Source organism: Photinus pyralis, unplaced genomic scaffold, assembly GCF_008802855.1.
Source record: "Photinus pyralis isolate 1611_PpyrPB1 unplaced genomic scaffold, Ppyr1.3 Ppyr1.4_LG2, whole genome shotgun sequence".
NCBI classification, from domain to species: domain Eukaryota; kingdom Metazoa; phylum Arthropoda; class Insecta; order Coleoptera; family Lampyridae; genus Photinus; species Photinus pyralis.
This window is the reverse complement of record NW_022170403.1, coordinates 51,817,793-51,843,544: the sequence shown is the minus strand read 5'-3', so window position 1 is coordinate 51,843,544 and position 25,752 is coordinate 51,817,793. Positions and strand designations below refer to the sequence as shown.

The 25,752-nt window shown below is 41.3% G+C and overlaps 1 protein-coding gene across 1 annotated transcript; it reads left to right on the top strand.

Annotated features, from left to right (window-relative positions):
* The first annotated feature begins 356 nt into the window (after positions 1 to 356).
* LOC116164092 (serine/arginine-rich splicing factor RS2Z32-like) lies at positions 357 to 995 on the top strand. Its single transcript, XM_031478219.1, has one exon. The coding sequence runs from the start codon at positions 357 to 359 to the stop codon at positions 993 to 995; it is 639 nt and encodes a 212-aa protein (XP_031334079.1).
* Positions 996 to 25,752: the final 24,757 nt, after the last annotated feature.

Genomic DNA, 25,752 nt, shown 5'->3' with positions numbered 1-25,752 from the left:
CTTTCTCTAAATTAAAGCTTAATGATGTTATTTGTAAGTATTGTGCTGTCAATGTTTACATGCCATTGGTTTTTTTTACACTTTCTTGCATTGTGTATTTTGTCAAAAAAATTAAATAAACATTGGATGCCCTGGTCTAAATTTTGATTATTTTAAAAAAGTTCTATTCATATAATTTCCAATGTTTAAACAAAATAGAATTCTTTGTTGAAAGTGTAATAGGGGAGAGTGGGTACGAATGGGGTATCCAGAAGACGAGGACAGGAGATATTCTCCTGAGGGTGGAGAAGGGTGCCGGCAAAGCGAACCCGGTGCTCTGCAAGATCCGTGCTGCGATAAGCGATAGGGAGGTGACGATGCTGGAAGAGTACTGCACTCTATGCATCAGAGATCTGGGCGCAGTAACCACCCGCGAGGAGGTGCTTGAGGCCATAATGCGGGCGACGTCGCCAGAAGCAAGATGCAGGTTTAAACAGATGGTGCCAGTTGACCGTGGGCAACAGGTGGCATACGTGCAGGTTAATCGAGATGCTGCTGACTCCATCGCCAAGAAGGGGTATCTCCGGGTGGGTTTGACGTCCTGCCGGGTGCGGCTGAGCGCGGAGCTCGTGAGGTGTATTCGCTGCTGGGAGGTTGGACACACCGCGGCCAGGTGCACGGGGGTCGACAGGAGCGCCCTGTGCTTCAACTGTGGCAAATCCGGACACCAGGCCAGGGATTGCAAGGAAGAGCCAACGTGCAGGCGTTGTGAGGGGCTCGAGCAAGGTCTCGGTAAAGGACACAGAGCCTTCACCAGACGGTGCGAGTACGAAAACAGGAAAAAAGCGAAAGAGCAAGAAATAGCCCAACAGGAGGAGGAAGAGGTGTCCCGGAGCCAAGCCAGAGACGACCCATATTGGGCACCGGAGGACGAGCAAGCCGGTGCACGAACTGAGGAAGAGGTAGTCCAAAACCAGGAGGAGGAAATAGATAAACCCAACCAAGATGGTGTTTAGAACGCTGCAAATTAATCTCAACAACAGCAGGGTGGCCCTGGATATGGCGGTGAGAGTGGCTGGGGAAGTGGGAGCGGAAGTGCTTGTGCTTTCGGAGGTAGGCCCGGACACGAGGGGAGTGCAAGTGTTTAAGGATTTGACTGGGTCGGTGGGTATAATGGTGACGGGGGACAGGCTTATTGTGGACAAGGTTGGACAAGGGGTTGGATTTGTGTGGGTGTTGTTAGAAAATGTTTTCGTATATAGTGTATATCTACCGCCAAATGACACTTTAGTGCAGTTGGAATGGAGGTTAGACGGCTTAGGTGAAGCAGTTAGGGAGAACGGTCGTGCAAAAGCGATCGTTGCGGGGGATGTAAATGCGGCATCCCCTATATGGGGGGCGCCGCACACCAATAGAAGGGGGGAGGTTGTGGAGGAATGGGTCGCGGCTTTGGCGATGGTCTGCGTAAATGAAGGAACCCTGCCCACGTTTCAGGGGAGGGGCAGCGGGACCATAATAGACATTGTGGTGGTGGCAGATGAAGTTAAACAGTTGGTGACGGGGTGGAAAGTGCTGGAAATAGACTCCTTCAGCGATCATAACTATATAGTTTGGAGCTGGGGAAGTCCCAAGGCGACAGTAGAACAGGGGCAACGGGCCGACCCTTACAGTCCATGGAACTCGAGGAAGATTAACAAAGAGATGCTTACGACAAAACTGTTAGAGATGAAAGCTACTGAAAGGTCGAGGTGGGAAGCTGATACGATCGACGAACTGCTCCAGGAGGTCTGCAAAGAAGTGACGACAAGGCGACGGTTGGGGAAGAAGAGGGCGGTCTACTGGTGGACGCAGGAGATCGCTCTCCAGCGCAAAAAATGCAATGTGGCCAGAAGGATACACCAAAGAGGGCTGCGAGCAGGGAGGGTGTCGGAGCAGGAAAAGGAAGTCTGGAAAGGGGAGCGCAGAGTGCTGCGTGACATGATCAAGGATAGTAAGCGGCGCTGTTGGAAACAGCTGTGTGACGAGCTTGATATTGATGTTTGGGGAAAAGGGTACCAGATTGTGACGGGGAAGATCGGTAGAAAAGTTAAGGAGGTAGGATGGACAGATGAGGCGTTTTTGGAAACGGTAAAGGGCTTGTTTCCCGCCCACCCGGAGCTAGGGCCAGGCGAGGAGGCGGGTGACCCGGAGGAAAGTATACAGGAGGTGGTGGAGGCGGAAGTGGTTGAGGTAGCCAAGACCCTTCCAAATGAGAAAGCCCCTGGGCCTGATGGGGTGCCTGCTAGTGTAGTGAAGGCGGCTGCTACTACGATTCCGGAGGCCTGGGTTGCAGCTATTAACCGGGCGATTGAAACTGGTAATTACCCTAGCAGATGGAAAGATAGCCGACTGGTACTAATACCTAAAAGCGGCGGCGGACACCGACCGATTTGTCTCACGGATTTCGCCGGGAAGGTGGCGGAGAAGGTCATTAAGAAGAGGCTGGAGGCGGTGGTCGAGCCTAGACTTAGCGGGGCACAGTACGGTTTTAGAAAAGGGAGATCAACCGTGGAGGCCCTCAAGGAGATAGTTGAACAAGTGGAAGGAGCCAACCAGGGGACCTGGAGAAGGAGAGAAGTGTGCCTCGTGGCATCGTTGGATGTCAGAAATGCATTCAACTCGGCTTCGCGGGAGGCGATCGTGAGTGAGTTGCGGGAGTTTGGAGTGCCCTGGAAGCTAGTGCGCTTGGTGCGTAGTTACCTCACGGGTAGGAAAGTGAGCGCGAGTATGCCGTCGGGTGCATCGTACACATTCATAAATAGTGCGGGAGTGCCGCAGGGGTCGGTTCTGGGACCCCTGCTCTGGAATGTGATGTACGATGGGGTTTTGCGCCTAACAGGTGAAAGCGGGGTGGTTACGGTGGCCTTTGCGGACGACATAACTTTGATAGTGCGTGATAGGGAACTAGAAAGGGCGAAGAGGAAAATGGTTACGGCAATCGAGAATGTGGGAAAGTGGATGGAAGGAAGAGGTCTGGAGCTGGTGCCACGGAAAACGAAACTGGCTCTGCTCACGGGGAAAAGAAGAATTGCGGTGGTACGACTTGAAGCCTTGGGACAAACGATTCTTTCGGAAGGCAAGATAAAAGTGCTGGGGGTGTGGGTCGACAAAAATCTGTCGTTCATCCCCCACGCACAAGAGGCGAGCGCAAAGGCTATGAGAGTGTATGGGGCGCTCAGCAAAATTATGCCAAACACTGGAGGAGCAAGGGCAAGTAAGCGAAAGGTGATTGCGTACGCGGCGCTGTCGAGTCTTTTATACGCGGCAGAGGTGTGGTTGCCGGCCACGAAATGGGGAGTGGCAATGGCGGCGGCGAACAAAGTCATTCGGCTGCTGGCAATTCGTATATGTAGCGCGTACAGGACAGTTCAATTAGACGATGTGCTGGTTGTGGCGGGGATCTGCCCGGCGGAAGTGGCTATTGAAGCAAGGGCAAAAAAGTGGCCAAAGGACAGGGTATATCTGGAATGGCAGAGGAGGTGGGAAGTGAGGAACTCCTGGACTAGGACACTAGTGCGGGGAGTGCGCGAGTGGTGCGAAAGGGGACATGGAGAAGTTGGATACTATCTGACCCAGTTTCTGACAGGGCATGGTGAAAACGGACAATATCTTCAGAAAATCAAGAAGAGGCAAGACAATAAATGTGCAGATTGTGGAGAGGAGGACCCTCCGGGGCATGCGGTGATGGAGTGTGCGCGATGGGAGAGCGAAAGGATCATACTAGAGAGTGAGATAGGAGCTCGCCTCGTGGCGGAGAGCATCGTTGGGCAAATGATTAGCGAAGACAGGAAGTGGCGTGCGATAGGGGCCTTGATAGAAAAGATCGGAGGCATAAGGGAAAGAGAAGCCAGGGCAAGAGAGAGGAGGGTGCGGTAACATCCAGGCGCACGATAGGTGCGCCGGGCGGACATGGCTGCAGAAGAATACCGGGAGGTGATACCCGGCCATGTCACACTTGGCAGAGGAAAGGGTTTTAGCGGGTAAACCTTACCTAGATGGAAGGGAGTCCCGCACGCCCCCCCGCTATGACCGCAAGCGGGGGTAGTCCATAAAGGATTTCCCAAACCTCTATAAAAAAAAAAAAAAGGGTACGAATGGGGAGGCAGGTGGAATGGGACATACATTCTTTCTACCGCTCTCTGCACTACTAAATGTTCCCGCGTGTGGTAATAGGTGGCTGTAGTAGTGCGTTTTGTGTATAGCTACTTTCATTTTTGTTGCTGCTATTTCGAGCTAAAAAAGTTAATTGTGTATTTTTTTCCATCAAAAAGTAAGTATTGATGCTCAACATATAAACATGATTTTGGCGTATATGTGTGGTTATTAAGTTCTTATTTATTTTCATAGGGATGCTTGTTGTGTTCTTTGTATATGCATATAGGTTTCCTAACCGCAAATTCCTCTAATAAAATTGTGGGAAATTTAAATTTTTTAACACCTTATGCAGGAGGAATGGGACAACCTCAACTCAGTAGGAATGGGACAGTCCCATTCTACCTGCCACTCTAATGTAGGTTTGTACAAATGATTTTTTTTTGTAGTCCCCATAATGGGTAGAATTTGGGCGCGTAAAACAAACAGAGAACGCATTACTGAACAACAATTGCGAAATGCATTAGAAGAAGTTAGGAAAGGCAGTTCCATAAGACGAGTAGCAATTTCGTTCAATATTTCAAAATCGTCACTAGCACGTCACGTAAGTGCATCACAACATGTACATAACATTGTTGAATTTAAGTACAACCCCAATATCGCTGTTAAGCAAGTGTTCAGCACTCAACAAGAAGAAATGATTTGTCAATATTTAAAAACCGCATCAAAAATGCACTATGGTCTCAGCACTAAACAGGTGAAGAGACTTGCTTATCAGTATGCTATCGCATTGAAACTTCAGTTACCTCGTCAGTGGGAAGAAAAGAAAGAAGCTGGAAAAGAATGTTTGTTTGGTTTCATGCGCAGAAATCGCACCCTTTCTATTCGTGCTCCTGAAGCTACAAGCCTAAGCCGTTCTACCCCACTAAACATTGAAAGTAACGAAACGGCAATTAAACGTTAATAGAATGCCGTAGTGGAACTTCCTATTCTCACGTAACATTTACTTTAGACGAACGTTTAATCCGAAAAAAAATAACAACTTCTGTCACTTCTATACTAAGTTACAATTTTTCTGTATGATTACGTTTAAAAACTGAACGTGGTCTAAACGTTAATCTTTCTACTATAACGTAACGTCGTATTTAGACGTAAGGTGGATTTCGATGGGAAGTTAGATAAGGACGTATAAGGTGTACAATTCTATTACGTGCAATTAACGTTAGTATAATACTCTAATGTAACCTCATATAAAAACGTTGTATTACTTCAGGCGGAAGTTAAATCAGAAATAGATAAACTCCTATATTTTTGTTACATCTATAGGTAGTTACACTTTTCTGTATGATTTACGTTGATTATTAAACGTTACTCAAAAGTCTTATTTTGATTTTATGAACTATTCTAAAACGTCTTTGCAGTAACGCAATATTGCGTAACAAATTGTTGTTGACAACGATGCGATGAGTCACGACGTTCGACTTGTTAGTTTGTGGGGGACAGGGGTTGGGGGTCTTTGCCGTGGGCATTGCCAGATGCTATACAATGAAATTTGCACTTTATGATTTTACCCAGCGCGCTGTGGGCTAGTGGCGTGGCAAACCCGTTTGTGATTTTGTGCAAGGTACAAGTCAAGATAATTTCGAAATACCAAACGCCTTCAAGCTTTTCACCACCATATACATTCTACAATTAATTCAATAACAAAGATAAAAGTAAGTATTCGCAAGTACTAATAGGTATATAATGTTTCAAATTGTTTGAAATAGTAAGGGACGTTAATAACCTTGAAAACATACAGTACTCCCTTAACTAGGGCGGTAATAGGTGAGTTTACCTTAGGATACCTTTGCATGACCACCTTTACAACACAATATTGACTCCAGACTTACAATACTTCTGCATTACATTTCCCTCCTGTGTAACAGGACATAGCATAAAAATCTCACTTTTGAAAAAAAATGGACTTAGACTAGTTCTGCATTAAGGTGACGATATGGGGATTACACTAGCACCACCTGTTGGTAATAAATTAAAATTCCTCTAAATGGAATTAATGAGATTTACCCTTACAAGGTAGACTCGTTTTTAAACCTGCTCTCTGAAGAAAAGTATTTTGAAATGTGTGCAATAGTATTAAGTGAAACTAAATTAATTGTTGTATGTATCTATAGATCACCTTCAACAGATAATTACTTTCTGGTAAAACTCCAACTAGCGTTGGAATACGTGGAGACAAGCTACAAAAGTCAAAGAATTTGCATAGCAGTGTCGGCCCTGTAATGCCCCGTGTACATTAGGTAGTTTTAGATAGGGTAATTTTTTTTTGTTTTTGTCAAGTAGGATGTTAGTGTGTAAAAAGGTAACGGGTGTCCCAAAATTAACGCAAGATTTGAATTTGCCGCCATTTGTGCGGTGAAGTGTTGGCAACCCTGAAAAAAAAGCAATTTGACAGCTAACAGTATAGGGTTATTAAAAATGGAGCGTTACACGATAGAACAACGTGTCTTCATTATTAAAGAATATTTCAAAAATAGTGAAAGCTTGGCGGCTGCAGTTCGAAAATTTCATACAAAATATGGTCGGAATAGTGTTCACATTCGAACGGCTTGTTTTTGGACGACCAGTGTGTTTGGCGTCTCCAACGGATCCAGTCTCCATGAATTTTTCAATTAATCTCTTCACAGTTGACGAAGTTAAAACACCGACCATATTTTGTATGAAATTTTCGAACTGCAGCCGCCAAGCTTTCACTATTTTTGAAATATTCTTTAATAATGAAGACACGTTGTTCTATCGTGTAACGCTCCATTTTTAATAACCCTATACTGTTAGCTGTCAAATTGCTTTTTTTTCAGGGTTGCCAACACTTCACCGCACAAATGGCAGCAAATTCAAATCTTGCGTTAATTTTGGGACACCCGTTATATTATGGGGCGCGCAATCTTATTGTCTGCTCGACAAGGCCAAGCTGTTTTCTATTTCCTTCTCCTCGATCGAATTCAATCGCCTACAAAATTCACCCGTCAATATCCGAGCTTAGTTTAAAATGCATGTGTTAAAACACGTCGGCATGCCAAAGACGGCAGCACCATGTGTTAAACTTTCCGGCCGATTAGAAAACGGGAATCCGATCAGGGTGTCTCTACGAAAAGTAACTTTGGCTCTCACCCTAACGCCCCATATGTTGTCAGTTGTAAGTGAAAGACAAAAAGTCCAGTAAATTACAGCTCGATTGCATAACTAAAGTTACCGACAAAGATATGTTCAGTCACACTGATCAAATTTCGCGCTGTTCGGAGTACTAATGATGCGTATCTCGCCCAAAACGCGACATATCAATAAATCTCAAAATTAGCCACGGTCCACCTGCGTGAGAACGCTTTTTCTTTTTTTTTTTGATGAGGGGGGTTGTTTTTAATGTTACCGGATCTTTTTGAATTTGGCCAATAGTAGTGGTGTCCGTTCGCTGGATTTGAATTTCATTGGATACGTTGTACTGAGTCAATCTTTGGGCGTGTGGGAAATGAAAGGCGTAAGTGGACGGTTTTGAAAAGATTGTGGAGAGATTCGCGAAGACGGGCCAGGGAAGCGAACGCCTGGCAGGTCGCGGAATTATTCGTGGGCGCAAAGTTGCGGTTTCGGCGGTGTCGTAAAGGAGTAAACGCGAAATTCGAGAGTCAAACGGAAAGGAAATTTGTCGAATAGAGCGGCCGGGTAGAGTTAAGTGTGGTTGTCCGTTTACAATCAAAGTTTAAAAAGATCTCTAAAGATCGACCAATAATCAATAGCGATACTTGTTAAAAAGGGTGAATGTCGTATTGATATCGACGTTTGTAATAGTAGTGCCAGAAGTGGGTTTACCTGCAATCGATTTCTCTTGGAGATACCGGCATCGTCACCGATTAATAGAGGAAGACCGCCAACGAAAATTGGAACCAGGTACTGTGAACTTGCTCTATTTTGGTGTGACCAATCTTTCGGGGTTGAACAAGTATAGACATCTTTTTTTTTTATTTTAATCATAGCTTATAGTTCACTCTAATTGTATATCTGATTCTGTATTAGGAGGTTCTTGTAGTAGGTAATTAAGTAGAAGTAATTGACAAGAGAGATCACAGCGAGAGTGGCCACTGATAACCCTTTGATCAAACTCAGTAGCGTAGAGTTAGGCTAGTTTGTTGTTTTAGGTTTTTTCTGTAGCGTAAGGGATTATAAGGAAGTGTGGAAGAGGAAGAATTTAATGTAATAATCTGTTCTAATTGTCAATATAAACCCGGTAGTTATCCGAATTTTATTTTTTTACTTCTCGATGTGTCAAACGGCTCGCCAGGTATGTAAAGGCTGAGATGGACGGTAGCAAAACGAGATTCACCCCGTTACGTCATAATACGGTAGGTGGAAGACGATCGAGGTGTGTTGTAGTAGAGATTTCAAGCGGACGAAACCCTTAGAACCCTGAGAAGTGCAGTTAAAGTAACGAGAACGTTACAGCCCCAAGACTCCCCCTTGGGGGACACCCGCCTCCGGGGTAAATACATACGTCCCTCACTCGGGTTTCTGCACCTCCACGGTCCTATTGACTAGGTAGTCCTTCGCGATCGTTCTCAGGTTACTCGGAACCCCCTTCTCTCTCAGTGCCCTGGTGATGCACCGGTGAGACACAGAGTTAAAGGCGTTCTTGACATCGATCGATGCCATTAGACATATTTTCCTTGTTCTATGGGTGCCACTCACCGCCTCTTTCCTAATGCAGTCGAGTATGGTCAGCGTTTTGGACGTAGAGCGCCCTTTTCGAAAGCCATGTTGTCTATCGGATATCTTGTCGTTGATGTCCGCTTCCAGTCTCGCTTTGACGATTTTCTCAAAGATTTTCCCCGCGTAATCTAGGAGGCATATTGGCCTATGTGTTCCGTTGGGCTTCGGTATCAAAACCAGGCGGCTGTTTTTCGACGCCTTCGGGTATTCCCCCTGTCTAAGATATTGGATAGCCAGGTTGCGATTTTACAGAATATAAACTGTTACAGCACAAGACACACCCACCAACTACGTCATTCCAATACATAATCTGATTCAGCATATCGTCCCAAAATCCCCTGTCTTCGTTGAAATTGAAAATTCATTCGCCCACTCATTGCAACGGTAGTTATAAGTCATCGCAATTGCATTCATCATCAGCTTTAATTTCAAGTGAAGCATCACTACGTAATTATCTTCACTTACATACTCTATTATATTAACATTTCCATTACCACACAAAAGATTTAAAACTCTCATTACTATCCATGATAAATGACCAAGAAACTAAATACCTATTAAGTAAGGTTAAGAACAATTCCGTAACGGTTTAAATCAGCGTTTGCGTGCTGTACCGTTATAATCGTGTAGATTTTGGGACGATGTGCTGTATTAGATTATGCATTGGAATGACGTAGGTGGCCCTCGTAACTGCCCTTCTGGCTGCCACGCAATTCCGTCTGGTGGACGCAATCTCTTGGTTCCACCAGTACACGGCTCGGCTGTTTGGTTTTTTATCTGGCATGGTGGCTCTACAGATTATTTCGAGGGCTTCTCTTAGTTGTTCTGCACTGGTGAAGTGGCCGGGTAATAGCTTCCTCTCCAGAGCCGTCGTATCTATTTTGCTGGAGTTGCAGCCTTTGACATGAGTCTCCCTCTCCGGTTCGTTCAAGGCGATTCTCCAGACCACATATCTGTGGTCGCTCAACGTCTCCTCTTCTCCCACTGACCATTCGACTATGCGGTCGATTGCTGAGGATATGGTCAAGTCCAGATATGAGGTCTGGCACCCCTTAACGAAGGTGGGGACCTCTCCTCGATTGACGATGCCCATGTCCAGTCTTGCAGCTCATTCCATTAATATGTGTCCTCTTCTTGATGCCTCGGACGAGCCCAGGCCGCGTTCAAGTCTCCACCCAGTACCGTTTGTGTTGTTCCTGGTCTGCGGAACACCTCTCCTATTTCATCTAGGCTGGCTGTGTACTTGTCTATGGTGTCATTTGGCGCGATGTAGACGCTGAAAAAACGCACCCCGCGTACCACAATCCACGCGTGGCCTTCGCCCGCCCCCTGATGTTCAACCATGACGTTTTTATTTATGATCACGATGCCCGCTTTACCGCTCAGGTCAGTAAAGTTCGCGAGTGCCGTAACGGCTTTGGCCATTTCCACTCTTTTGACGTGCGCGGTGTGCAATGCGAGGTCGAACGCCTCCCTTCTATTGTTTAGGTTGATTTGCATCACCTGTAGCGTTGACATGATAACAATAAAAGTATATGAAATGTGCAGATATAAACTTTTATATATATATATATATATATATATATGCGACGAGGAGAATATGTGAGACGGATGTTCCCGCCTCTTGTCGACCGGGGTTGGGCGGTTTGACTAAGCGTACCGTCTTCCCTCGTCCTCTTCCTGCTTTCTGGATGGCCTCCCTGAATTTCGGGCACGCCATGGACCTTGGCGCGTGTCCGTCCTCCTCACACACAGTGCATCTTTTCAGGTTGGTACATTTGTCTTTAAAGCGCCCTTCCTGGTCGCAATTCATGCATTGGTTCTTCCTGTCTTGCGCAGTGCACTTCGTGCCTCTGCCGTGCAGCTCCCAGCATCTCGAACATTTCTCGACCTACACCCTCTTCCGCACTCTGCAGCGAGCTAAGCCGACCCACACTCTTTCGAGCCGGTCCATTTTTTCTTCCAGATCCCTATCGACGAAGATTCTTCTCGACCTCTGACCGTTCTTGCCGGTACGTATGGCCGCCACCTCCACCCTCTTCTCCCTTGGTCCCGAGCTCCGCTACTACGGCCTCCCTCACCTCTGTCTCGGTCGCCAGCTCGTCCAGGTCTCTTATGTAGTACACCCTGGGCCCGTATTCTGTAACTATAAAAACGGTAAGCACTTTTGAACGCTTAGCGTTTTATGACGTCAATTATGCTCCATTAACAGCAGCACAGATTGTACAATCATGTGCTGTTCTGTCCTGTGCGTTGACAATAATGTGCCCCTCTGAGAATGAGATGAATATGAATGATCTGAATTTGGATGACAACTTTATGAACCTCCTTGGTGAAAATGGTTTAGAAAGAGGAAGGCAAGTTCGGCGTTTATTAATTCAAAATACTAACAATTGCAAAATAGGTGTGTGTTAACTTCTGTCATAATTTGAAATAATATATACGCTACATGAACTCATATTTTTATACAGAATGTAAATGTTCCACTGCTGTGACAATTCTCTGCAAGGAATCTGCATTTCTCCGTAAGATTAAAAGGTTTTCTTCATAGTATCTTCTTTTTCTTTCCATTTTTTCACGCCCAAGTGCAATCAAGTCTTTGGAATGTGGAATTGACGTTTTTAAATTGGTAGTTTTGTTTTTTGCTCCAAAATTCAATTTTTTGGAACTTATAGGTGGCCTCACTCTCATCGATTGAATGTCAGGGTTATGTGCAAATTCTATTCAACCGTTTTCCGCCGCGTCTGCAGAGTTATGTCCTGTGGCATCTATCTCTATACATACACCTGATTCAGAAGTACTAACTCCGGAAATTACCAACTCACCACCTGATCACACAAGGAAAGTATAACGATTTTTTTATAGTAAATTTGGAATGCAAGTCATACCTATAATATCTAAAATTTTTTCATCGGTTTGTGTTGGTTTATCAACCTCATTAGATCCTCCACCAGTTTGGTTAAATGCTCGCACATTATCTGCTCTCTTCTTTTTGGTCCTACTTTTAATATCAGTCCAGTACTAAACATTAAATATGTAAAAGACAATGTTTACAGACATGCATAACAAAGACCTTCCTCCATTCTTTCCATGATTTTTGAACCCCTGGAATTGCATTTAACTTAATCTTTAAGTGGCCTTCCTTAGTTTTGGAGACGGCTCGTAAAGATTCTCGCTCTTGCCCCCCCCCCTCCCCGGGTTCTGGTGCCTCCTTTAAGTAGATCCACGTACGATTTCCCGTCCTCCTTGACGTAGATCGTGACGGTCTCCCCCCTCTTCTTAACCTTCTTGCTTTTGCACCGAAATATATGCAAAGGAAGCGTTCACTAGATTCTTCAACATCATACGAAATTCATACTACTTGGCAGGGCATATCGTTTAACCACACGGCTCAATTCCCAAATATCTACAAATTTCAAATGGTACACAAGCGAACTAAAGCAACTTAAAAATAAATTACATGCGCTCTACACAATCTCGAGTGTAACAGAAGATCACTATCTATCTACCGCAAGAAGGAGATGTAACGAGTGCCGACAATACTACAGAAAAACGCTAATCTATTCCAATACTAATAAACATGTTAAAGGTGACGTGCAACCTTTGCCTTTAAGAAAATAAGTCAAACGAAATCTAAAGTTTTAGGGGTGTCGTTAGATAACCTTTTCGTCTGAAGACTAAATAATTGCATTCAACGAATTACCTAATATTATTCTACTGGAGTAATAGCCAAATGGACATTGACGTAATTATTTGTAACCAATACATGCATAATTGAATACACTTAAAAAATGAATATGCATAGGTTTTATATGAAAAATAACAGGATAATGTTGTGATTATAACTCGAAATTATACGAAATTCCACGAAGATAATCAATAATGTCGTTGTTGCTATAATTTTCCACCATAGTTAATAGTCGTCTATTTAATAATATATATTTTTGCTTAGATCCTTCTGGGAAGTCGTATACCAGCACGAAAGCGTGTTACTTTAATTTGAGTCATATCCTGCTCTTTTCGGAAATGGTCTATGAGTTTATAAGTTGCTGGATGATGGCAATCAACAGTCTGTTGAAACGCCCTATGCCATCCCTCTACGGAATTGTTAGTGCAAGGAAGACCGTTCTTCGATTAGCTTGATTGCCACGAGGCCCCTTTATTGTAGGATAAACATGTGTAAGAACCATATTTTAGGGTAGTCCTTAATAACGAAAAAGTAAAATGTCAACGCAACCCCTATTTGATAAATGTGGCAAGCTGACTGGTCAAGTATGCGCGATTCTGCACATATGGGTGCAAGGGTCTTAAGGGATCGTGTTAACTGTTAAGGCAGTTAAGTTGCGTACGCGCTCTGGTCACGATCGTATAAGGGATGCTAGGTAGAGCATCGGACGTTAGTGAGTTTGGTGTAATAGCTCTTTATTGTGAGTGTCTCCCACGCGTAGGTGGTGAGTGTCTCCCACGTGTAGGTGGTGAGTGTCTCCCACGTGTAGGTGGTGAGTGTCTCCCACGTGTAGGTGGTGAGTGTATTGTGCAGGCCATCGTGCTGGTCGTGCATTGTTGTTGGGCTATGGTAAAACCCCTGGCAGATATCCGGATATATTCCTAGGCTTTTAGAGTGCATTATGTGCATGTGCCTATGACGCGGTCCCGCGGGTAGCTCCCGTTGATTATACCGCTGAGTGATCTACTCGCTCGAGTGGATCATGGTGTCGACCCAATACGAAACATAAAAGCCTCATTGTTAACACAAACAGTTCGGGGGTGAACTCGACCTGGATGTCGTTCCCAGGTAGGGCAATGAGTGACATAGATCGACGTTACTGATCTATTGGCCGAGGGTCCTAGTCAGAGGGCCAAGGCGGGATGTGTATCCTAAATAATACACGTGCGCGCGGCGTAACCCTTTCCCAAATAGGTATGAGCTCCATCTTAACCCTTCAGGAAGCCATCTCCAACGACGCATTCAACCCCAATCACCAACAGGAGTGTTCGGAAGTTCCAGGAGAGCTTAGTGACAGTTCGGGGCTAACGCCCCCCGGTGAGTTACCTAATTGATTAGCGAGGATCGCGGTTAAGCAGTCGCGATGTTTGTTTACATGACCCTTTGGTGCGGAAGACGACCGGTCAGACTGAATGCTGCCATGCCAACCCCTTACGCGTAGATTACAGAGGGACGTTTCTAATGAAAGGTGAGTTTACAGTAGATTTGTCGCATCTTAATAATGAGTTCTGACCAACAATTAGCTCCAATTTAATTAGCGATTTCCCGGTTGTCATATAAATAGCCCCCCCCCCCCCATTACACATGAAAGGTTCACTAGGAGGTCCGTACGATCCTCTCTGGATTAAATTTAACCTTTTTCCCATATTACATTTTGCCACTATGGTCATCGGTCTTTGACACCTATTGTTATTTTCATTACTGATGTGTGATGAGCTAATGGACTTTCTTCACGATCAGATCTAGGCATCTGAATACCGAGCTCTTTTCTTTAATTGCTCGACGTTCCCTTTTGTTAAATGTCTCCTACCGTGCCCCTTTTTAAATTATACAAATCTTTTGTATAATTTTTATTGCATGATTTTGTACATTCGATTTTTTTTGATGCGCAAACCATACAGAACCTTTGTTTTCAATTTGGCGACCACGATTGCGACCATCCCAGAAAGGGAGTTGAGTTAGTACGTACGACCGCATGCTCCAGGAATTATCATCCAACTCCATTTTCTGAGCTTGTATCACTGATTTCCACGACTGCTTACATTCCTCGCCTATTTGGTCCTCGAGTTCATAAAATAATTTTTAAGTCATAGGAGGCACATCCATATGACTTAAAAGTCGTTCATATGGCCAAACGTACTACCAGTGGCCAATGTTTCCCATACGGTGCCTACAGTCAACGATTCTATTGCTATTTTGAGCACATCGTTGCAGATTCTACATGTGAAGACAGTAGTACTCGATAAGCTGGACCCTTTTCTCTCTTCACGTTCAACATGAAGCGTTCCAGAACATTTCGAATGTCGAAATTGCAGGTCAGTTACAAACACGGTGAACACTAACTGGCGATTCCTGATCTGTCGTTTCTATGTGAAGCTGATGATTTTCTATCCTATAAATTAAAGTTAGCCACTTGGTAGTATTATGCTACAGAAAGAACTCGCTCATTATATTCAGATTGTACTGATGTGTTAGTTTAACGACTCAAGTGCCGAGGAATATGTTTTAGAGAACCAGTTGTTATGTCCATCAAAGAAAAAATATTTTCTTACTTTCGTAACGTACAAATACCAACACAAAAAAAAAGGAAAAAGGCCAACGTGTTTCATTCCTCCGGCACCCCTGACTACCGGAGGCGGGCTGCTCAGGGCTTCCTGGCCCTCTTCAGCCAGAGAAGGGGATTGTAAGGATGGGTAAAGTTAGGGATGGGAACGGAGTTAGGGTGCTGAGGGGGAGAGTACTGCTCCAGCATTCGCCTCGTAGATTTCAACATAATGCTAGCATTATGCGAAGCTACGTATGTCTGAGGAAAACCCCCTGACAAAACCCCAGACAGAGCAGTCGGCAGCGGGATTCGAACCCACAACCTCCCGAATAGCATCGGTGAGCGCGACCAGTGCGCCACGTGCCTCGGTACCAACACAAACCAACAAACTTCTGATTACTAAAAACTTGAACTGTACTGGTGGGTTTGTGTGTCAAATACAAACGTCTATTTACTGCCTAGTTATTAAATCGCTCACATTTGGTACCTATATCTGAATCCACCGAATTGTCCGTATGATTGAGCAGATTTTGGCTGCAATATTCGCAACTATAGCCCAGCCATTCATGACAACATTGGCAGCAGGATATGGTCCGGCAATATTTACCTGCAACAGTGTGGCGCATTTAATCAAAAATAGTTTGTTATAGACGAGCTACATAACCGGGCAACAATGGCTGACGACAAAATGATTCTTGTACGCGGCTTATATTGTTTTAAAAGAAAAGTTAAAGAAAAAAGAGAAGATTGTGGATTCGATCTTACTTCAATAGGCGTGGAACTTTAGATAACTTAAGTCTAGAAATAAGTCTTGATAAGTTATTTATAAACTTTTCAAGAATGTCAAAGAGTGACTATGAGTTTCTTTTAAACAAAATTGGACCAAAAATAAAAAGAAATGATACAAACATGAGAAAAGCTATACCTGTTACCACAAGATTGGCGATAACTCTACGGTTTTTAGCGACTGGTGATTCATATAAAAGCTTGATGTATTTGTTCAGAGTGTCAGATTCGTCGATTTCTGTTATTGTTCCAGAAGTTTGTGCAGCCTTAATAGAAGGATTAAAAGAATACATGAAGGTAAGTCAGCATTGATTTATTAAGTAATAATAATAGTAAGTAAGTAGTAATAATATAGTAAGTGGTAAGTGTCTCATAAGCAGAATTTGTAGTAAACTCAGTTTGACCTGGAGAAGCATAGTGTTCATACTGAGGACTAATAATGGGCGTTGCCTGGGATATTTTGGATTATTTATTTATTTATTTATTTATTTTGCCTTTATTTTTGAGTGGGCGGGGTTTCAGCCAAGGCTGCTCTACCAACCCAACCTACTATACATTTACAAATATCCATGCCCGAACCCGGATTCGAACCAGGGATCCTAGCACCACAGTCCAGCTTCAACTGAACTGCGCCACACGGGCATGATCCCTGTAGCTCTAAACCCAGATGTTGGACTTTGGACAGTTGCTGATTTAATCCAAGAGTTACCAAGTATTTGTCCAAAATCATAACGAGTTATTTCCTTTCCGGGATTGTTTTTCATAAATCTGTTGCATTCAGCGTAGTAATGCGACTTGGGGAACTTAAAAAAAGATCTATCTAATGACTGTAGGAAGTGCGTCGTATGACTAGATAAGCATAACGGCACTATTTCCTGCGATTCACAGAATTCTAATATTCTACAGAATTTGTGTGGGCCATGTGGCCAACCAAGATTAGAAGACAACGACCAGCTTGTTTTCGAGGCAGGAAATGTTCATGCAAGTACATTTTGAATATTGGTCCATTGATATACGCTGACTTTTCGTTCATAGCAACTGCAGACCCTGCAGGCATTCCATTCTTATATCAGTCTTTTACATTTTCCCCTTTAAAGATGCAGAAAGGTGGAAGAAACACACCTTCAACATTGCAGCATCCCACAAGGGAAATTGTCTCCCCCTTTTCTCCTGATGTGGTACTTGCCACAGATTTGGATCCGCGTTGAGCAATTACTTTGCCAGGTTTATTTATCAGCTGGAGGCCACTTTCGTCGATATTGAAAATGTTTGATGGTTTATCGAATAAACTACATTCTGTCGAAGTATTTTCTAGAATTTTAAAGTAGGTCTTTGCTATTGGCTTACTTAAACCTTCAACACGCGCAATTGACACTCCCTCTGCTTTGCGTACAGATAAAGTAGGATGCCGCGATAAAAACAACTTCAGCCAGTCGTAACCTGCCTTCCTCGTCGCTTTGTTGAAGGGATGCTTGATTAAAAGCATTTCCGCCAGCGTAAACTTCCAGTCTTAGTAGTTTTGTTTCCTTATCCGATTAATAAGCGTTGTCTTGAGTATTCCATACTCTCTTGCAACTCTGACCATGCCCGAAGACACTGCTTCCATGACGTTTTTTAGTGCTTCTTCCGTCCATGTTGCCCTCTTAACGGTGCCCTTCCGTTTATAAAATGTTGGCATGATGCCTACCAAGTCCTGAAAATATAATTCCGGGGTGTCATATTTTTTAGGTGGTACTAGAAACAAAAGTCATTTTACCTACCTTTGCGTTGTGGAATGGAAAGTCTAAACAGTGTGAAAACCGAGTTTCTCCTGGTCGAAAATGATATTTCCACCGTTAATTTCATGCAATAAAAGCATTGTTACCACAGCCGACAATACAGTCACGTGATCGTAAATTGACCTGTGTATTCCCTGGTGCAGTACCCGTACATGAGAAGAAATAATTTTGTGTTTTCTTAAAAATATAAAAAAAACTTATCACCATGTATTTTTCTTCTTCAAAAATCAAAGCACCTGTATATTTTCATTAAAGTTTTTCAGCAATAGGAAATTGTTTCTGCTACATCCAGTTTGGTATTTAAAAAACAAGAAATATTTATAAAATTTGGGTCTTGGGGTAATTGTAAACAAGAACCTACAGTATTCAACCTCTGAAAAACAACAAAGGATGCTATTGTTTAATAATACCCCAAATCTCTGTGCTCCAAGATTTGTTTACAAATACCCCCTTTACTTGAGGGGTAATGGTAAACTAATGGGGTAAATGTAAATATTGAACTTGCCCAAACAAGTATTTTCATTCAAAATAATGATGTTACATTAAAGTTCAAGTATCAAAATACCTACTTAAATTATTTTAATATTTAAATGGAAAACAACTATTTCAAACATCATAAAATCGTTTACAATTACCCCACTTGACCGTACTTAAATAAAAATAACCTTTTTGATTTTGATGATGTACTGCTCCATTTTTAATTATTTGTAGATGAGGTTTAGGTGACGTTTTTCATATTTCAGCCTAGGTCTGACGATGAATCGGTAGATTCGAAATCGATAACCTACAGAATACTAACTAAATTATTTGAAAAATTCACTTTTGATCTACCTCAAAAATAACCTTATCTTAAATTTAGACAAAGCAAACTTTATGCAATTCTATCCTCGTCAGCATCTTTACACTGAAACCCTAAATTTTTTCATTACGAGTTTCCAAAACGCCTCAATTCGAACTTCTGGTTTTGAAATCTGAAACAATTCTCTCGTATTCAGCCTACTACCTGTTTCATGGCAATTTCCAATAACTCGTCCAACAAATTGGTTGTCGGGTCCTCTTCACACATCCGGTGTAGCAGCGTCCCCTTACACATTGTTACAAACTAACAAACACAATCGCTTACAAGTTTTTTCCAAAATTAGAATTTGTGGCAAACTTCTTCGACCCCGCATATGATCGTTGATACTGGCTTACTTAAATCTTGCTGCCCGATATAAAAGTTAATCCTTTCGTTGGAACTTTCTTAGTGTATTGACTTTTCAATACCTTGTAAAATTTGATTATAGATTTTAACGTGTGGAAGATTGCGATCGCATACAGCGCGTTCAAGTCTTGTCTTGTTTTCGTATTATAATTTAAAAACAGTTATAATGAAATATGGTTTGTTATGTGTATAGTCATTATATGGTTTTGGCTGATAGGTGTTAATTAATTTATTTTTTGTCATTTAACAAAACTAAAAACATTAATAAAATAAAAGTAATATTATTCATATGAAAGGTTATTATAAAATAAATGATTTTCTTTAGCCAGTGTAGTTATTTCTTGAAGATGGTTAAATTTTAGTGTTGAAATTTTTAGTCCAGTTGAAAACAATTTTACTGGTTCCTTGAATTCTCATATGTTGTTTGACTCATTGTGGTAAGTCTTAGAGTTGGCCTTCAAAATTTAATTTATATTTTATTATTCCGTCACATCCATAACGGATTTTCCGTATTTTTCAACTTTCTTTCTATTAGGCTGTAGTCCGGATCACTCTCTTTTTGACGTTTTAGAAAAAATGGAATTTGTCTGCATTATTAACAGGACACATTTTAACAGCTTGGACGTCCATAACCAAAGCATGACGATGTCTCTCCACAGCCTTTTTTGTCCGATTCCTTCTGCGCTTTTGCACGATTTTTTCAATCGGCATTTTCAACATTCCCGGCTGTATAAGCGACACAGACGTTACACTGATCATTTTTTGGTAAAGATTCGCTTTCGATTCGAAATTGTATTCTAAATAACTTTTATATTACTCATTCAATTTATTTGAACATTTGGCACTATTAGAAGTCTCGCACTAAGTCAAAAGCAAGCTCAATTAAACGCCATGCAAATGAAACAGGTGGATGCCCTATGACGTGAGTGGCTTAGAAGTCTCAAATCGACATTCATAAAACGCCGGAGCTTAAGATATATCAGTCAGAGGACAACACGAGAATCTCAGGTTCTGGGCAGCACAACAAAAGTTTCGTGTCAGGTCTCGGGATGAGCGCCACCGGGTTCGAAAGGAGTAACCAGTACTTGAGATGAACACGTAAATCTAAATATATATATATATATATATATATATATATATATGATTTTTAGAGGAAGGGTGTTGAACTTATTAAGTGTGCGTATTTGCCTTTTTCTATTTGTGGTAATTGTTGCCACTTTTTTTTCATAATTTATGTTGTACTGTTGTTCATAGTTTTGTTCCGGTAATTCCAATACCCAGTTCATGGTCACCGCCATCACCAGATAATTGAGGTAACTTTCGCTTCTTGATAATTTGATTTTCAATCCAGTCGGATAGAAGTAGGAGACCTATTACTTAAGGCTGAACGATTACTGATGGCTTGCTGTCACGGACCTCTTAAAAAAAAATGGACTGCCAATCAACCTATGGATGTATCATAAAAATATCCTACACCTGTTATCCGCCATCGCGTGCTTTTTTAAGTTGGCAGTGGCATATTCTAATTAGATTTATGTTGGCAAACTTGCAAAAATAACCTTAAAATTAAGATTGTTTATTGTTGGTGTTGTGTATGGTTAAGTATTATTTTGTTTCGTGAATTTTTTGTGTGTATGAAATTGTGCCTAGACTTTTTGCTTATTTACTGTAAAAATATGCCGCATTGTAGTGTGTTAGAGTGTTCAAACAATACGAAGAATAGTGGTAGTTTTTATTCATATTTTAGGTAAGTTCATTGTTGAAAATGAATTGATTGTTGCAACTGTACTACCCACTCTTAGTTTTCCCAGTGATCCCGAGATAAGAGTAAAGTGGCTTCGTGCAATTGGTAGAGATATCAATTATTTAATTATTCATGAACGTGTATGCTCCGAGCATTTTACCAAAGACGTTATTATCAAAGAAGGTAGTAAACGTTTATTAAAAAAAGGTGCCATTCCATCTTTAAATATACCATTACCTCACAACATTCATTGTACAACTGAAGTGCAGCATTTTGATGATAAGTCACAGTTCCATCTCACCGAAACACCATTTCTTTCTGCTAGTGTGTCTTCTGAATGGTAAGTTGTTGCATGTTTAAGAATAGGTAATTCTAATTATATACACACCAAAATGGGTAAAATAGTTTGTATAAATTTAATTCTCGTCCAGTCTGCCTGTTCTGTAAAATTATATTTTCAAAGAGAGCTAAATTTTATGTTAAAACCTACATAATTTCTTCTAGTATGGCTTCTACTACCATTACGAAGAGCATTAAAAGAAAACTGTCATCGTCCAGTTCGTCACCATCTTCGGCAACTTCATCCGTTAAACGTAAAATAATAAAAACATTTCATAATTACAGGTTTGTATTAAAATTGGAAGTTGAGCAGTAACATCAGCACCATTATTTGTTTTAGTTTATCTCCTGAACATCATACAAAACAGTTGCTATTCCAAAAAAAGCGTGCTGTTACGTACAGGAAAAAGTATTATGCATCGCAGAAGACTAGTTCTAGGAGAAAAAACAAATCGCATCTTTAAAGCAAATGATATTTGACATAAAGAAAAAATATGCTCTTTCCACCGATGCGCTGACGATTTTGGATTCCACATTTTCTGGTATTCCACAAGCTATTATGAAAAGAATGTTAAATAATTTGAGGACAAAAAAAAGGATGGCAAAGGGAGAATATCCAAAAGAAATTAAGAGTTTCGCTATGACGTTACAATTTTATAGTTCGAAGGCCTACAATTATGTACGAAAAACATTCAACATTGCATTACCTGCTCCATCCACAATCAGGTCATGGATGGCTAAAGTAGATTGTTATCCTGGATTTACGAAGGTGGCTCTAGATGCAATTAAAACAAGAGCAGATAATTTTAGAAAAGTAAATTTTCAGCCTTTAATGGGCTGCCTTATGTTGGACGAAATGGCAGTAAAAAAAGAAATTCAAGCAGAAAAACATTCCCAAGCTGTTTGGGGCTATGTTGACGTGGGAACAAATGTACATATTGATAATGATAGAGAGGAAGCAACACAAGCACTTGTTTTAATGATTGTCGGCGTTAATGATAATTTTAAGTTACCCATAGGTTATTTTTTTATTCATAGCATTAGTGGTAGTGAAAAGGCTAATATTTTAAGAGAAGCTCTTCTACAATTGGCTTATACTGGCATAGTAGTCCTTGGTATAACTTGTGATGGTCCACATGTGAATTTTAAAATGATGCAAGAGCTAGGTTGTAGAACCACAGATGTAAATAATTTAAAACCTTATTTTGAAAATCCTGTAAATAATACTAAAGTGTATGCTGTCTTTGATGTTTGCCATATGCTGAAATTGGTCAGGAACAATTGGGCTTCATCATCAGTGTTTTTGGATCCAGAGGGGCGAGAAATAAGATGGGAATTTATAGACAAATTACACCATTTGCAAGATGCTGAAGGATTGTATTTAGGGAATAAACTTAGGCAAAAGCACGTTCAATGGAGAAAAGCAATTATGAAGGTAATAACATATTGTTGATATTGGTAACCATTTATTACTTTTTTCATATTTAGGTCAATATTGCTGCTCAAACATTGAGCAATAGTGTTGATTTGAAATTAAAAGACTTTGAAAATGCCGATGCGACAGTGAAATTTATCAGAAATATCAATGATTTGTATGATATTTTAAATTCCCGGAATCCATTTGGCAAATGTATGAATACACCGCTAAGAGCAAGTAATGAGGAATATTGGAGGCCAAGAGTGGAAAATATTTTAGAATATCTTAAGAATTTAAAAAGAATTGATGGTACACCATTATATTTAACACAAAAAAAGGTTCCATTCTTAGGTTTTATAATTTCTGCATATTCACTGCTGCATATATATGACAACGAAGTTAAATTGAATAACAGTCTGAAATATGTGTTAACATACAAATTTAGCCAGGACCATTTAGAATTGTTCTTCTGTAGCATCAGGTATGCATTAAAAATTCGTTACATAAAAATAATATTATAAGTATTATTGTTAGGTGTCGAAATGGTTCCATGAACAACCCTAGTTGTCTACAATTCTACCACACGTACAGGAGAATGCTGATGAATATTGCTGTAGAAAACAACACGGGGAACTGTTTGGCCCAGGACTGCACGCAATTGTTACCAATCGACGATATCCTCAAAGAACCAGACATATCCGAAATCTCTGCAAGACGAAGAAAAGATAGTGACATTGGAGAATTAGAAGATAGACTTGAGATTACTATTCCGGTGTCTTTAAATGAATTCTCTGAAAATGTTCTGTCATATATTAGTGGCTTTGTAGTGAGATCAATTAAAAAACATATGTCGTGTACCCAGTGCCTTAACGAACTTGAAACATATTATGATGACCACGATTCATCCTTACAACTTATTAAAAGGAAATCGAAGGGAGGATTACTGTATCCAACAATTTCTGTACGGCAGATATGCAAAAAAATTGAAAGAAAAATTCAACAGACATACAGTATTTTGGGAAGTTTGCCTTCCGGACGATATTTGATCAATATGTTGATGAAGGAATCCCATGAGATGCTCGTGGATAATAATATCTTTCCTGGTTTGAAAGACCATGTTTTTGACTATGCGCCATATGAAATGTGTCATAAAAAAACTTATTGAGAATATTATTACAAAATATGCAAAGATACGTATAAACAGCTTGGCAAATCAAATAAATGAAAACCTTTCAGGTGAAAGAATTAGGAAAACTTTGTCAAAATTAATTTTATTTAAAAATCAATAGTTGAATGGTTCTTCATTCTTTTTTTAATATACTTGCAGAATTATTATTAGAATTTTTTTAATACGTTACCTTCCACACCCTCCATGCCTTCCATACTTGTGTGCAAAACTAAGGCCAGTTTTACAAAGGATTGATGGTCGGTCTGACTGTTTATCAATTGAATTATCTTGCTAGAGGTCCGTGTTTCACATGCACGCGTTTGATCAGTTGCGAAGATGTATACATAGAGCGCGGAGGAACGCGTTGGTTCTTTCTGCGTGAAGCGACTAAAGTTCCCAATTTGTGTAATCTTTTGATTTCGTATCCCAAATTATTCTTCCCTCTTCTACCGTATTAATTAATCATTCGGTATCGAACTTATACTTGCCTTGCGCTATTTTTTAAATGAAAATAGTTTTTAAGTGTTGCAACGCTGGTATTCAATACGCAACTGATGGAACGCATAGATGCGAAATGCTTGTTTATTGAAAGGCCTGATTGTGTCCTGATGATACACATATGCAAGGACTCAACTAATGCCCATGTGTATTTTATCGGTCATGTGAACAGTTAAACTTAATGGCTCTGTCTCGTCAGTACCAATCATTGTCGTTTGTTGCACGAACCTAAGGATTACACAAGAATAAGGCGCATGATTATAATTTGTATTAAATACTAATGGGTAGGGTAGGTATACCACAAGATAGGTAATTCAGCCGCGTTTGTTTTGCACACATTAAACTAAATACATTTTCGTTACGGACCTCTTATAGAGGTCTGTGATTTTCGTATACAAGCCAAACACCCACTTGGTGAACAACTAGTAGGCCTTGCAGTAAATCTATACAGATACAAATAATACATCATAAAATGGCTCTTTCTGATATGAACAAACAAATTCGTAACAAAATTCAAGAGGAAGTTTAAATTACTCAACCGAATCGAAATTTGAAATTGGTATATATTTTGAATTTTGGCGCCTTTATTAATTTTTATAAGTTGACAACATTGATAATACCAACTTAAAAAAACACGCGATGGCGACTATCGCATTATAGACAATTATGGAATGGTGTATTGGCAGTCCATTTTTTTTTAAGAGGTCCGTGCTTGCTGTACATCGTGGTACGATGGTAACTTTTTTTATCTCTAAGCAATTACCAAATGCGAGCAAAACTGCATCTTTCTACTCCGCTGACCAAGAACGTTTGGGTCTCCAAAATCTATCTCCTGTAACAAAAAGATGACATAACTCTAAAATAAATTGCTAAGTAATGTGTTATTCTTACCAGATCTCCTTTTCTTGTGTGATATTACAATTACTGTTGGGTCCATATTGCCCATCTAGCTGTCCTCTGAATTCACCTCAGTGCGCTCTAAAAGCTCATTCTCGTCAGCATCAAAACCATTTGATTCACATCTCCCCTCGCTTAATTCGGTATGCTGTTGTGAAGTACTTGGTAGAGTTGAGCGTTGAGACACATAACAAAAAATAACATGTAACGTACGCACAAACCCCTTCCTACCACAACCCACATTACACGGCGTCATCCCTTACATCTTACGCAGGACCAACTCAAACACGCGCCAAAACTTAACTCACGACGCGCACCGCAAAGGTGGCGCTACGAGAGATACTCATCTGTCGTACTCTACGGTAGGGGTTTAAGAATCCACCCACGCACCATAATCTTTTACCGAGGCACGTGGCGCAGTGGATGCGCTCACCGATGCTATTCGGAAGGTTGTGGGTTCGAATCCCGCTGCCGACTGCTCTGTCTGGGGTTTTGTCAGGGGGTTTTCCTCAGACATACGTAGCTTCGCATAATGCTAGCATTATGTTGAAATCTACGAGGCGAATGCTGGAGCAGTACTCTCCCCCTCAGCACCCTAACTCCGTTCCTTCCGTTCCCATCCCTAACGTTACCCATCCTTACAATCCCGTTCTCTGGCTGAAGAGGGTCAGGAAGCCCTGAGCAGCCCGCCTCCGGTATCCCTGTAGTCAGGGGTGCCGGAGGAATGAAACACGTTGGCCTTTTCCTTTTCCTTTCCATAATCTTCAATCAAACCAGTACT

Coding starts and splice junctions, on each gene's coding strand:
- LOC116164092 (XM_031478219.1), top strand. CDS start 357: ATGCTGGAAGAGTACTGCACTCTATGCATCAGAGATCTGGGCGCAGTA.